We start from the raw sequence: 13,364 nt of genomic DNA on the forward strand, positions 1-13,364 counted from the left end.
AGCTGTTTTAAGCCCCTCCTCTTTTAAATCAAATGGGTGGGGCGTCTATGCTCAGCCAGGGTGGGGCTTCTATGCTCAGCCAGAGCTAGGCTATTCACACTCTGACAAGGAGTAAACACAGGACCAGTTTAATCAATTCCAATACCGTCAACCTATGAAGGCAGCTTATGTAGGCGACAACATGATTTTTTAGATAAATCATCATCAATTTGCAAATTCTAAACACATTTTAATGAGCACTGTGATTTCCACAATATTTAGCTAACACAACAAAACATAACTTTCAGCTTTTGGTGTACTTTATAACTGGGTTTTTGTACAGAACACTTAGAGTTTGTTTGCAGTCTTATGAGTTTGTGGCTCATAGGGGTTACTTTTTCAAACACTGACCTAGAATTTTGTCCATACTTAATATGAACATCATTGAACAGCATGTACATGGAAGACAATCACAAAAAGCACAATTCCCTACTACAGCGAAAGTGCCTTTTCATCATGCACATCATTTTCGTGAGTCCAACTCACAACCCTGAAATGGATAAGCGGAAGTGAACGGATGGGTGTATATTTGATGACATTCTAATGGCCATGTGTTTATGAAAGACACAAAGAGTTAGGAATGATACAATAGTTTAACTTGTTTGTATAATTTTTCATATACGATATGACGTATTTTTATATAAATATTAAAATATAATTTGAAAAAAGTCTCTATATTTCTAATAGTTTTTGTTACAATAAGCAGATCCGTTTTCAGATATTCTGGTTAAACTAAATACCTTGTAGTATATTTCGAGACATTAATAGTAAGAAAATTGTTTGACATCGGTTTTAATGGGAACCTTATTAAACGTGAACATACCGTGAGGTTTACTGGTAAAGCAAAAACAGTTGTGACATGATAAACCGCTCGGGACCTTTGCAGTGCCCAGTTAGGCTACTTTGATTGGCTGGCAAGCTGCAGTAAGCTGTGTGTAATGTTAAGTGTTCAACCTGGAGCCTTTCTGCTCTCTCTCTCTCCCCTCTCCCTCCCCGCCCATCTGTCCCACTCCCACTTCAGGCTCAGGCTCGAGCGCAGTTAGTCCAGTTCTGATTGGGGCCGGTGTTGAGGTCCGTCGGTGCCATTCAGCTCACCGGCGACACGTCACACTGACCCGAGTTAAAGCAACCTTTTTTAAAAAATTATTATTATTATTATTTTAGCTTTTAATTCGTTTCTTTTACAACAATTATTTTAATACGAGTCTTCATAAAAAAAAATAACAAGTACACGAGATCTTTCTTTCTTTTTTAAGTTTGAGTACTTTTTTTTTCAAGCTAAACCGTTTTATGGACTCGTTTTTACCCGGACAATAAGCCTACTTTCTAGTGAAGTAATTTACTGCACCGTTTGATGCGTGGGTGTTTATTCATTCGTACTTGCTCCGCAATTTTTGGCTACAACTACCTGATAAAGACTAGTTTGTATACAGAGTCCTTCTTATCCTTAGCTGCTGTGCAGAAATGTGGCGCGGACTTTCACTGCTGATTTTCTGCTGTGCTGTAAGAAGCCTGGCGGTGGACGGAAGCATTCGGGAGAAGATGCTGCTAGCTGAAACCGACGAGCTGAGGCCGATTAAAGATGCCAACTCCACAAGCAAAGCAGAGGGTAGTCACCAGTTCCCGGAGAAAGCCACTCAGGGGAGAGTTCCACAGTTCCAACCCACTGTCGAGCCTCTGGAGGACGAGCTGGAAAACCAAGAGAATATAATAAGCCAGGTTTGTGAACTATAATGTGCGCCTTTTTATGATTAATTGTATTCTATGTTAAACTACACTGACAAAGAAGTTTATGTATATTCACATACTGCGAATGAGTTTGGAGAACAGAAATTCCTAGTTTTAATAATTAAGGCAGTTATCAAATTTAAAACGTTTTAAAAGTTAAAAGCACAAGATGATGTGCTGTTTGACCTATTTTTACATTTGACTGAACTGAAGTAAAGTTCTGCAAAGCCATGCTCTTTTATGCAAATTATAAAAACTAAAACTTCAATCCATGACCTGTGACCTGCTTAATTCTTCTTCCAGGAGACTTCAACTGAGTAACAGCAGTTAGTACCTCAGCAAAACTTTCCATCTACCTCACCAAGGGAAAACCACATGAGATCCCACAGCACTTGTGCTGTTAGGACTTACTTTGCTTTAAACAGTGAACCCTGAACCTCTCGTTTTCCATCTTGAGTTGGATTTCAGGGGTTGTTTCTGACACAGCGATTCCAAAAGTTTAACTATACGGGAAATTTCCTTTTACCTCATACTGTCATGGTAAATCAAGCCCAGAGCTGTGTGTGTGTGTGTGTGTGTGTGTGTGTGTGTGTGTGTGTGTGTGTGTGTGTGTGTGTGTGTGTGTGTGTGTGAGTGTACACTATGGTAAAAGTTTGCATCCCCCTGGTGGTTGGTTATGTAATATCCTCAAACTGTAAGTGGTCCAAACCAAAGAGGGCCTGTTTGTAAATGCCTATAGCTGTCTTCATTCCACACAGCTCACCACTGTTGCAGCTGCATATCGTCAGACATTTCAACTCTTTTTCTGATTTTAGTTCCTGCATTTCTGCTAAATAAATTATAATATAAGTATAGTATAATATACTATTAATTTTACATTCACTATTTATTCAGGTTTCCTGCTATCTGGCCTATATTGTGGAAAAAATATACTGAGAAAGACAACTTTCTGCCTCTGTTTCAGTTGCTGGGAGATTACGACAAAGTAAAAACAGTGTCTTCAGGGTCCGACTGTGTGTGTCGCTGTGTTGTTCGACCAATTAAGCGATCCGACTGCAGCCATGTCCATGAAAGTGACCTAAAATCACCATCTCGGGATTTTTACACTGTAGAGACAATTACCAAAGGAACAGACTGCAAGAAGTGTGTGTGCATGGCTCCACCTTCCGCTGTCAATCCCTGCGAGGGAGAGTACAGGTTTAAAAAACTACAGGAAGCGAGCAAAGATGACATCAAGGTAGAAACATATACATGTGTTCTGGTTACTGATGATACACTGTTAAGTTAGTTTTGAGCAGGAAGATGTTTAACTAATAATAATTTAAAAAAAAAACAATTTCTTGATTTTGTTTAGCTGGCAACTATCATTGACTTGTTGGAAGTCTCTCTGTATGGAATGGACTTGTTAAAGCTCCATTCTGTTACCACCAAGCTACTGACCAGGGTGGACAACATAGAGAAGGTGAGTACATGTTGTCCAAAAATCACCTATTAAAAATCAAAACTGATAGTTTGTATACAGTACATACTCTTATGTAGAGCATGTATATATTTTTAATGCAGAAGCTTTGCAAAGGTAGACAGACCTGCTAACACAAACAAATAGTAAAACTAAACACTTTTGCTTCTTCATATCCTCTGTCAGCTTGCTCTTTGACTGTGCTTGGATGTTAAACTGTGCCATATCATATACTTTAGGGCAATACTAGTATACCAGTTATGTGCTCTAAACTCTTGACATTGTTGCAATTTCCCTTTACTTAAAATTTCCAAGGAAAACACGTTGGCTACTTTTGCGTTTACATTTGACTGTGTCACTACTATTGTACTATAATGCTGCAAGTAGCTCACTGGAAAAGAAGGATGGCAAATGCCCGTCACTCACTTACACTTGTAAAGTTTGTTGTCTGTGAGCCGCAAAAATCAACAAAATGTATTCATTTTTTTTTTAAATATCAGAAATATGATTGTTGGACATTTCCTTGAAATATGATACCCCTACATGGATGGCTGTACTGCAATACTGGAATAGCTTATTTTTACAATTAATTGAAAAAAAATATATAGTTGGTATTGTCTTTAAGCCATAGAAGTTTTACTATTAAAGAAATATTTCTGTGATTTTGTTTAGGGTCAGAGGCAGGGTACACAGGACTGAACCAGAGAGACAGATAACATTCATACTCACACTCTCTCCACTTTTAAGATTAGGCTTAAAACTTTCCTTTTTGATATGCATATAGTTAGGGCTGGATTAGGTGACCCTGAATCCTCCTTTAGTTATGCTGCAATAGGTGTAGGCTGCTGGTGGATTCCCATGATGCATTAAGTATTTCTTCTTCAGTCACCTTTCTCACTCACTATGTTTTAATAGACCTCTCCGCACTGAATCATACCTGTTATTAATCACTGGCCCTCTTCCACAGCATGCTTTTTATCCTGTCTTACTTCTCTCTCCCCAACCAGTGGCAGCAGATGGCCCCGCCCCTCCATGAGCCTGGTTCTGCCGGAGGTTTCTTCCTGTTAAAAGGGAGTTTTTCCTTCCCACTGTCGCTAAAGTGCTTGCTCATATGGGGTCCTATGATTGTTGGGTTTTTCTCTGTATTTATTATTGTAGGGTCTACCTTACAATAATAGATTGTAAGATAGTCGTCTTGATTGTAAGATAGTCGTCTTGACTGTTGTGATTTGGCGCTGTATAAATAAAATTGAATTGAATATCCAGACTTCTAAAAATATATATTTGTATATTCACAGAGTCCAGACTAAGTGCAAAGTGATGTCACCTGAAATAGTTGGTTGACCCTGCATGTGTCTTTTTCTGAACTCAAGGCATTCACACAAAATTTGACTGAAAGAATGAGAGAGAAAGAACGTGTAAAGGAAAGAGCGAGGGAAAAGGATAAAGAAAAAAAGATCCAGCCGAAAAAAAAGAAACTGAATGATGAGCGCTCAAGAGTTAAAAGTGGAGCAGCTCCCTACGCCCACAAGCAGGTAAAAACCTTGTGAAAATCTGCATCTTAACAGATCACAAGTCAAGACAAACTCTTGTCTGATTTTATGCTGTGCACTCTTCTAGAAGATTGCTATCATGCATAGATAGTCCCTCTTCATTATAAACGAGACTGAATTTTCTGTTACAGAAGAATTATGACAGCCAGCTGAAGACAAACCACCAGCAAGATGGTGTGGAGGAACAGAACCCAATCAGGAATCAGACAGAAACACGAAAGCCGATCAAAGAGAAGACAGAGCCAAAGCAGCAAATGAAAGACAAAAACACTGTTGTCATCAGGGGTGTGACCTTTTACAAGGCAGAGGAAGAGAGCTACAAGGAGGATAAGAAAGGCAAAGCACAGAACAGTAAGTCTATTGCATTGATCTGTAAAATCAATGCTTTCAAGTTATGTGCTAAAGGCTTTTTTAATTTAATCAAAGGTAAAATTTATTTTAAAAATTACAGAGAAAGGCCCTTTCTTCTTTTATCTTGTCTTGTAGCTTCTGTAACCACAAAATCATCAGTGGATTTGCAGGTGTCTGAGCAGCTGCCACCTAACAGGCCTTCAAAAACTACCATAAAGCCAGACCTCAAAGACATACCTTTGACCAGATCTTCACCATCCCATCCACCAACAGCTCCCCCATCTACCAGCCAACAAACCATAACTGCAACCCAACCAGTTCGCTCCTCCACAACAACTCCAAACCCAACGGCAACTACCCAAAAATCCTTAACTACCAGAACTGCTATTCACCCCACTGCGCCTGTCAGCCAGTATACCACTTCACCCTCAGACACCAATATCACTCCACCTATTGGTGCAGCTCCCACCTCAGCGCCTCATTCAAGAACCAAAAGCCGCCTCAGCTGGACAGAGAGCCCCGCTGACCAACCAGTGGTTACCAAAAAGCCAGGTAGAGTAAGACTAATGAACCTATTCATTTCCATATGAAGCTAATAATGTTGATTATTTCATAAAAATGAAATGGTAACCTCCAGGGCTCCAGTGGCCACTTGAGGGAGATCTCACAAAATCCTGTGTTAAAATGCCTTCAGTTTCAGCTTCCCAGCCTGATAAAAAAATGTGGTCTTGGTCTCTATCAATAGTTTCCCTTTTCAACATAACTGTTTAGTCTTATAGATATTAGACAGACAAAATAATTACTAGAAAGGTGTAATTATAGCATTTTGGCTGATCGGCGTATTGTAATACCTCATCTGGTAGTAGGTGTATCCTTACTGACACCTAATGTGTATTTTTACAGGAGTGTGTAAGGACACAGTAGCCAGCATCTCTGAACCGGTCCAGAAAAATACTTATGGCCTTAGTGATGGAGCCTGGATGAGAGATGCTCGTGGTCATGGGAACGTCATCTACCTCACTAGTGGTCACTATGGCAACAACCTACTGGAGTTCCGAGACATGGACACCTTCAAATTAGGTACAGAGGTTTGTGTTTGTGAAAAAAATTATCTTCTAATCTCAAACAGTGTCAGGTACCCTAATTAATCTCATAAAAGTTCTATCAATGTTTTAGCAATCAGAACAGATTCCACTGACAAATGCATTTCATATTTGAACGACAGAACAAACAGTGACATGAAGATCCGTAAAAGTAAAAAACCAGAAAAACAGGAAACAATATTTCACACACAATGGATGTGTTAGAAAAATATTCATGGATTAGAATCAGGTCCTTCAAGCTGAACACGAGTATGGTAAAATGCTATACACTTGCGAAATTCATTTTAGCACCTGTGTTTCAATATTACCAGGTCTAGGAGTTAAAGTTTAGATACTTAACAATCAAATGATCTTTATATTTAATCCTCTAAATCTTGGTTGCCAATTTCATTTTAAATGAGGTTTCATAAAGTACGTAAAAATAGTTTAAATTAATGGTTATTTGTGTAGTGCCAGTAGATAACAACAGTTGTTCCAAGTGCTTCATATTGTAAGGAAAGGCCCATGTAATAGACACTATTAGAGAGAACCCTGATGAGCATACGGCTCATTATGAGCTAGTATTTGGTGACGGTGGGAAGGAAGAACACCATTTTAACAAGAAGGGGCCTCCAGCAGAACCAGGCTCAGGAAAGGGCATTCATCTACCATAGCTGTCCCTTTGCAGTGATGTAAAACTGCCTTCGCCTTTGCATCTGGATGAAAAGTTAGCCTGAACATCATTTTGATGCACGAGCATGTAATATTTGTCTTCTCCTGGATATTGCAGGGATTTTCTGCCTTAGAAAATAAGGCTTCTCAATTTGGGGAAATTTTACAATGACAATTACTTAGCTCAATATCCTAATGACGATTACTTAATCACAAGGCTTTGACAAAAATCATATTTGTTGTTCTTCATTGGATGCTTGAAACCAAGATGTTTCTAAAAAGCTGAAATAGTTTTAAAAAATTTCTTGACAAAGACAAAGATCATCCACAGCCTGGAAACAAGTTTGTTTTTTAAAGGGTGTGGAGGCGGGTCTTTTAATTATAAGACAGTACAAATGAGAGGATAATTGTGAAACCAAATATGAAATATAAAATACAGTCTGATTTATTGCATAACATTATAAACAAAAATAATCTAGTCTCAACATTAGTGTTATTAGAAAACAAAATAAATTTTTAACCATTTGAAATACTGTTATTAATTAAGGTAAAAATCGTTGCAATGTTTATTAACCCAATTTCCCTCGGGATGAATAAAGTATGATCAATCAATCAATCAATCAATCAATCAATCAGTTGCAGTAAAATATTTTCTCTACATGATGGACATATCTTAGTTTGATGATCATTAAGGTTGTGCATATCTATTTTCTGTGTGTCCTTCCTGTTCAGGTCAGACAAGTAATTCATACAAGCTACCTTACAGTTTCACTGGAACAGGCCATGTTGTGTTTAATGGAGCTTTCTACTATAATCGAGCCTTCAGCAGGGACGTTATCAGATATGACCTGAGGCACAGATATGTGGCTGCGTGGACCACACTGCACGATGCTTTACTGGAGGAGCAAATTCACAAGACACAGACTGAAGTAAGACTCATTACTTTCATTTTTAAATAACGGCCCAAGAAGTACTCCATAATGATTTAAACAAGAACATTTAGAAGTCTTTCAAGCATCATTAAAATTATGTGTGGGAACATTATAAATTACTAAACTGATCACTTTTGTGGTTTGTTTCTGTCAAGAGATGTATTCTAAGACACTTCTTCAGCTGAGAATCAGAGAGGAGAAACACACAGTTTTACTTGCAGCAAGGGCAGTCACAGAGCACCCGCACGGGAGTGAGGGCTCAGGCACTCGCGCTCTGCCACTGCCCTGGTCTTTATTTATATACATCAGTGGGTGTATGTTCCATACATTGGAATGTGGATGTGTATATGTTGGAATGTGGATGTTTATATGTGTGTGTGCGATTTTAGTGTGAAAATGACCATTAACAACAAGTCTCTGTTTTGTATAGTGTATCTGTTTCCAAAACAACAATGTCCACTAAGGTTAATTAGGATATTTTATTGATACACCAAATTAAAACAAGAAAGGGCAAAAATGAGACATCCAAAATTATTAGCCCCATGGCCATTAATAGTCATATACTGTACCCTTTCTGAGCCACAACTGACAACAATTTCTTAGAGTAGGTCATTACTAGGTTTGCACAGGTCTTCTGAGGGATTTTGGCCCATTCCTCCATTGCAAATTGTTCTAGCTCATCCAAATTGAATGGTTTCCAAGCATGGACATTCACTTGGAGCACTTGCCACAGATTCTCAATAGGATTGAGGTCTGTGCTCTGTGCGGGCCACTCCAGGATCTTGGTTTTGGTACCCTTGAGGAACTGTTGGACTAATGTTGATGTATGCTTTGGGTCATTGCCTTGTTGGAAGACCCAGCGACAACCTAAGCCTAGACTATGAGCGGATTTCTGCATTTTCTCTTTCAAAATGTCAACATAATTTATTTTTTCATGATGCCATGCAACCAAACAAGGCTCCCTGTGCCTGAAAACAGCCTCACAGCAGGATGTTCCCAACTGTGTTCCTGGGGTTGAAGGCCTGTGCCTTTCTTTGCCAAACATAAGCAACAACTATGTGCTGAAACAGTTCCAGTTTAGTCTCATCAGATCAAAGCACTTCCAAAACTGATCTTTACCTTACAAATGTTCATTGGCAAACCTCAGTCGGACTGTGATGTGCAGCTCTTTGAGTAAAAGTGTTCTTCTGGGATGATGCCCCTGAAGTTCACCATGATAAATAGCCGTCACAACTGTGTTCTTTGAAACATCAACTCCAGAAGAAGCCAGGTCAGTAACAATCGTCTTGGCAGGTGTTCCTTGCTGACATCTGTGTCTATTTTCGTCTCCAGGGTTCTTGAAATCTTGAACTTACGGCCACGGCCAGGTTTGTTTCTTACAGAATTTGTCTCCTTGGACTTGGCAATGATGCAACATACAGCAGTTCTAGACACTGTGAATTGCTTGGAAATGGCATGTAGCCTTCCCCCTTATCATGAGCCTCTACTATCTTTTTTTCTGAGCTCCAGAATTATTTCCTTTATCTTTGGCATGGCCAGTAACAGTAGTTCTTCTCATGCCCTGTTCCTTGAACCCTTTTTATGCCAATTGAATGTTGTTAGGAAGCCAGTTGACTGCACAGATGTGGTTTCAAAGCTGACTGGTTAATTACTCTAGGCGTTTTGAAAGCAAACATTCACATGGGGCTAATATTTTTGACCTCCCCATTTTTTATTATATTTGATATGAAGCAAACCTAAAAAGGTATTTTATATTACAAAATGTACCGAAAGCTACTAAATCGCACTGGTGAATGTTTGAATGTATCAAGTTTCATCAATGCTGCAAACGTTGGGCAAAAGTTTAGCAAAATGTTCCAAAATTCCTGGGGGGCTAATAATTTTGGCCTCAACTGTAGTTAGAAAGAAAAGTCAGCCAGTTAGGCTCTCTTTAAACTCTTTAAAATCTCTTTAAAGATTCTCTAAATCTGTTTTTGATCTCCACCAGCAAGGACTACCTTAATCTACCTTAATCTGCTGTCTGGAGAGCTAAGAACAGTATGTAAACAGCTGCCTGCTGCAGATGAATAACTGCAGTGGGAATGAATAGATCAGTAAAATTCTAGGTTCTAAAACCAAAACAACAACCTGAAAGATTGCAGTCTAAAATTATTTTAAGATGCAAAAGTCATACAAACTTGAGCTTCTGTATTTTGCAGGTTGAGTTTGCGGTAGATGAGTCCGGCCTGTGGCTGCTTTACCCTGCTTTGGACACAGAGGGCTTCCACCAGGAAGTTATCCTGCTAATCCACCTCCACCCTCGAGACCTTCAGCCAATACAGACCTTTCGCACAGGTCTCAGAAGAGGTCGTTACGGTAACAGCTTCTTGGTATGTGGTGTGCTTTATGCAGTGGATAGTATGGAGCGTCGCTATGCAAACGTGACCTACGCATTTGACACTCACACGCTTACGCACACAGTGCCAAGCCTGGCGTTCACAAACATGCATGCACATAACTCCCAGCTGGCTTATTGTCCACTGGACAAGAAACTGTACTCATGGGATAATGGTCATCAGATGATGTATGATGTCATTTTTGCTTATTTAGAATAATGGGCAGATGGTTAGATGAATATTTGGCAATTTAGTTTGTCCAGTGAGTCAAAACAAAGCCGAGGATGGAAGAAATATGAAAACTGAACAGATATTCCGTCTGTGTTTTGTTTCGAAAAGACTGTGGATAAATTAAACACTGTGTGGTCACTGGGTTACTGCTCTGATGTGCACGCACTTAAGTCAGTAACTGTCGGACACAGCACTTGCAGACAAGAAAAGCAGAATTGTATTGTATCTTGGGTGACATGAAGAAGAAGATACTTTTTCCTGGCAGCAGTGTTTCAAACAATCCATACTAGTTCAATTGTTTTCTTATTTCACTGTCATGAACTGTAACATTTAACATACTAATTAGGGCTTGTAGGTTCTGAGATGTAGCTCTTTGGTTGCAATTTCTCTGAGCACTGTATGATCTGACCTTAGGGGGAATTGCTGGGATGTTAACTTCTGGGACAATTGGCAAATGTCTTGAATATTTTCCACATCAATAATCTTTCTCACCGTAGAGTGACTTCATTTTGTTTGGAAATGGTCTTATAACCTTTTCTGGGCAAAATGATTTATCAGAAGCAACAATTGTTTTGGTTATAGTGGATGTGGAAACAGTAAGGGACTGTAAGTTGGGCAGAGGTTTATATTTACTCATAATGACCATGAATGTTATGGTAATTTGGGGCTTTTCAAGATGTCTTTGAACTGCTCTTTTTACAGAGTGGAATGATTGTACAACATACATCTTTAATGACTTAAAAGAGAAAAAAAACAAGAAATAGGTCAACAAGTTTAAATTTATTTTGAACTTTCTTTAATCTACACAGAGTCAAAATTACACAAATCAGCCTCAAATACAGCAAATACAGCTTTTCAAATTCTTTGCTTAATGAAAGCAGATTTGCATATGATATGCCCCATGTAACCAGTATAACCAGTGATTTTTTTTTTCAGATTTTGTATTGAAGTAATTGCCTGTTATTTTCTTTGTGATAAAATTTTTATTGTTTGTCCTTTTAATGTATTTCCCATTGTTGATAGAAGTGGTAAAATAATTTTTAACTTGTCTGGGTATTTTTTTTTTTTACAACCAAAATAGGACAAGGGCAAGAATTTTGACTGCTTAACTAGGAGTTTGTACATTTATAATAAAACGATTCAAACGTTTTTCAGTGTCATTGACTCACTTTTCTCCTTCTCTGTGTGCCTCTGTATCCTGTTGTGGGCATTATTTGTGAGGTATGATTAAATTTTCCTGGAAGCAGCAGAGCCACTGGAAGGAACACAGGATGGAAAATAAACCCTGGGCCAGATGCTGTTGAACTTCAAACTGGAAATGCTCGGGACACACATCAGACCTGCTACATGTTAGAGAAACACACATGGGTACAAACAGGGTGATGCACTGCTCACTGCTGCTGTTCTTCCAATCTGGTTCATTTCAGCCAGCTCTTTATCTCTGCTCTACAGTCTTACCAGCTGAAAAAGTATGTGTGTGCACAGCAAAGTTGTAACAAGAAAGAAATGAAATTTAGAAAAAAAAATTGTTTGAAAAACGTTAAAGATAAGTGAATGACATTAAGTCCAAGCTGATTTCAAATGCATAAATTCTGAGCAGGAATATTCCACTAAAACTCAGTGGAACATCAGTGGAGATGACATCAAAAGTTATATAACCATCATGTTGATGTGGTGGTGGAGTGTGTGTGGTAAGTGACCACTGAGCAGGATGCAGAAGAAAGACGCCCATACACATACACTACAGACTTGCCAAACTGAGTGAATGCGTTAGTGTGTGTGTGTTCTGTACCACTTTGAATGACTTGTTCTAAACGCCTGAAAGCAAGGAGACCACACAAATAGACACACACTCACAGTAGAAGTCATATGCTAAGGATGCTCTCTTCTGACAGAGTAGTCTTTAAACATGCAATGCATAATGTCTAGTTTAAAGATAACAGTGGTATCTAGATACACATTCTAAAATACCACTGAGCTAAAACTTTAAACAAAGAAACAAAAGAACGATAGAGAAGGGCTCTCATGGAGATCAAAATCTTTGGGTTGCAATTACACTCACTTAAAGGTTATTTATATTTATACCAAAGAAAACAAAAAAGAGACTACCAAAATAGGACTTGGTTAAGAAAGAAAAAAAGAAGGAAAAGAAAAAGAAAAAAAGTTGGAAGCGAATGAGAGGTTAAAAGTTTAGAGATTATTTTAAGGGTGAAAGAATGGATAAGATGATAAAATTGAAGAAAGCAGTCCTACGTATTTTTTTAATATGTGCATATTCTGATCAAAGATTCTTCGTAGTGTTACTGGAGGCCAAGTTAATGCTACTCAAAGTTAACATCTGGTTAGATACTGTATTTCTAAGACTGTTAGTGTGGAGTACAAAAACTACAACTTTATCTGAATTTAAAAGCAGAAAATTTGAGGTAATTTATGTCTTTAAGACATTGCTGCATTTGGTGCGTGTTATCAGGCTTCATGGACAGATAAAGTTGGGTATCAGATGCATAGCAGTGAAACTGTATCCTATTCCTTCTAATGATACTGCCTAAAGGAAGCATGTATAACAGAAACAAAACTGGTCCTAGTTAGGAAACCATTGTAATTCCACAATTAACCTTAGTGTGTTAAGAGTACTCTCCATTTACATGAACAAATTAGAGTCTATTAGACAGATATGATTCAAACCACTGCAGTGAGGTGCCTTTAATACTGACAGCATGCTCTAATCACGTTGACATATTATGGTCGACAGTATCGAACGCTGCACTGAGGTCTAGCAGGACAAGCACAGAGATGAGTCCACTGTCAGAGGCCATAAGAAGATCAATTGTAACCTTCACTAAAGCGGTTTCTGTGCTGTGATGAGCTCTGAAACCTGACAGAAGCTCTTCAAATAAACCATTCCTCTGCAGATGATCTGCTAGCTGTTTGAAAACTACTCT

The 13,364-nt window shown here is 38.6% G+C and overlaps 1 protein-coding gene across 1 annotated transcript; it reads left to right on the forward strand.

Annotated features, from left to right (window-relative positions):
* The first annotated feature begins 1,073 nt into the window (after nt 1-1,073).
* On the forward strand, nt 1,074-11,553 carry olfml2bb (olfactomedin-like 2Bb). Its single transcript, XM_085390048.1, has 9 exons — nt 1,074-1,758; nt 2,732-3,004; nt 3,122-3,229; nt 4,600-4,761; nt 4,911-5,130; nt 5,266-5,682; nt 6,034-6,210; nt 7,617-7,813; nt 10,015-11,553. Exons 1-9 carry the CDS (start codon nt 1,504-1,506, stop codon nt 10,408-10,410), a joined length of 2,205 nt encoding a protein of 734 aa, XP_085246174.1. The 5' UTR covers nt 1,074-1,503; the 3' UTR covers nt 10,411-11,553.
* Nucleotides 11,554-13,364: the final 1,811 nt, after the last annotated feature.

Source organism: Rhamphochromis longiceps, linkage group LG18, assembly GCF_057381845.1.
Source record: "Rhamphochromis longiceps isolate RC_006_pf linkage group LG18, R_longiceps_female_GT1.1, whole genome shotgun sequence".
In the NCBI taxonomy this organism is placed as follows: Eukaryota; Metazoa; Chordata; class Actinopteri; order Cichliformes; family Cichlidae; genus Rhamphochromis; species Rhamphochromis longiceps.

Coding starts and splice junctions, on each gene's coding strand:
- olfml2bb (XM_085390048.1), top strand. CDS start 1,504: ATGTGGCGCGGACTTTCACTGCTGATTTTCTGCTGTGCTGTAAGAAGC. Junction 5,683..6,033: donor AGTGGTTACCAAAAAGCCAG/GTAGAGTAAGAC, acceptor GTATTTTTACAG/GAGTGTGTAAGGACACAGTA. Junction 6,211..7,616: donor CATGGACACCTTCAAATTAG/GTACAGAGGTTT, acceptor CTTCCTGTTCAG/GTCAGACAAGTAATTCATAC.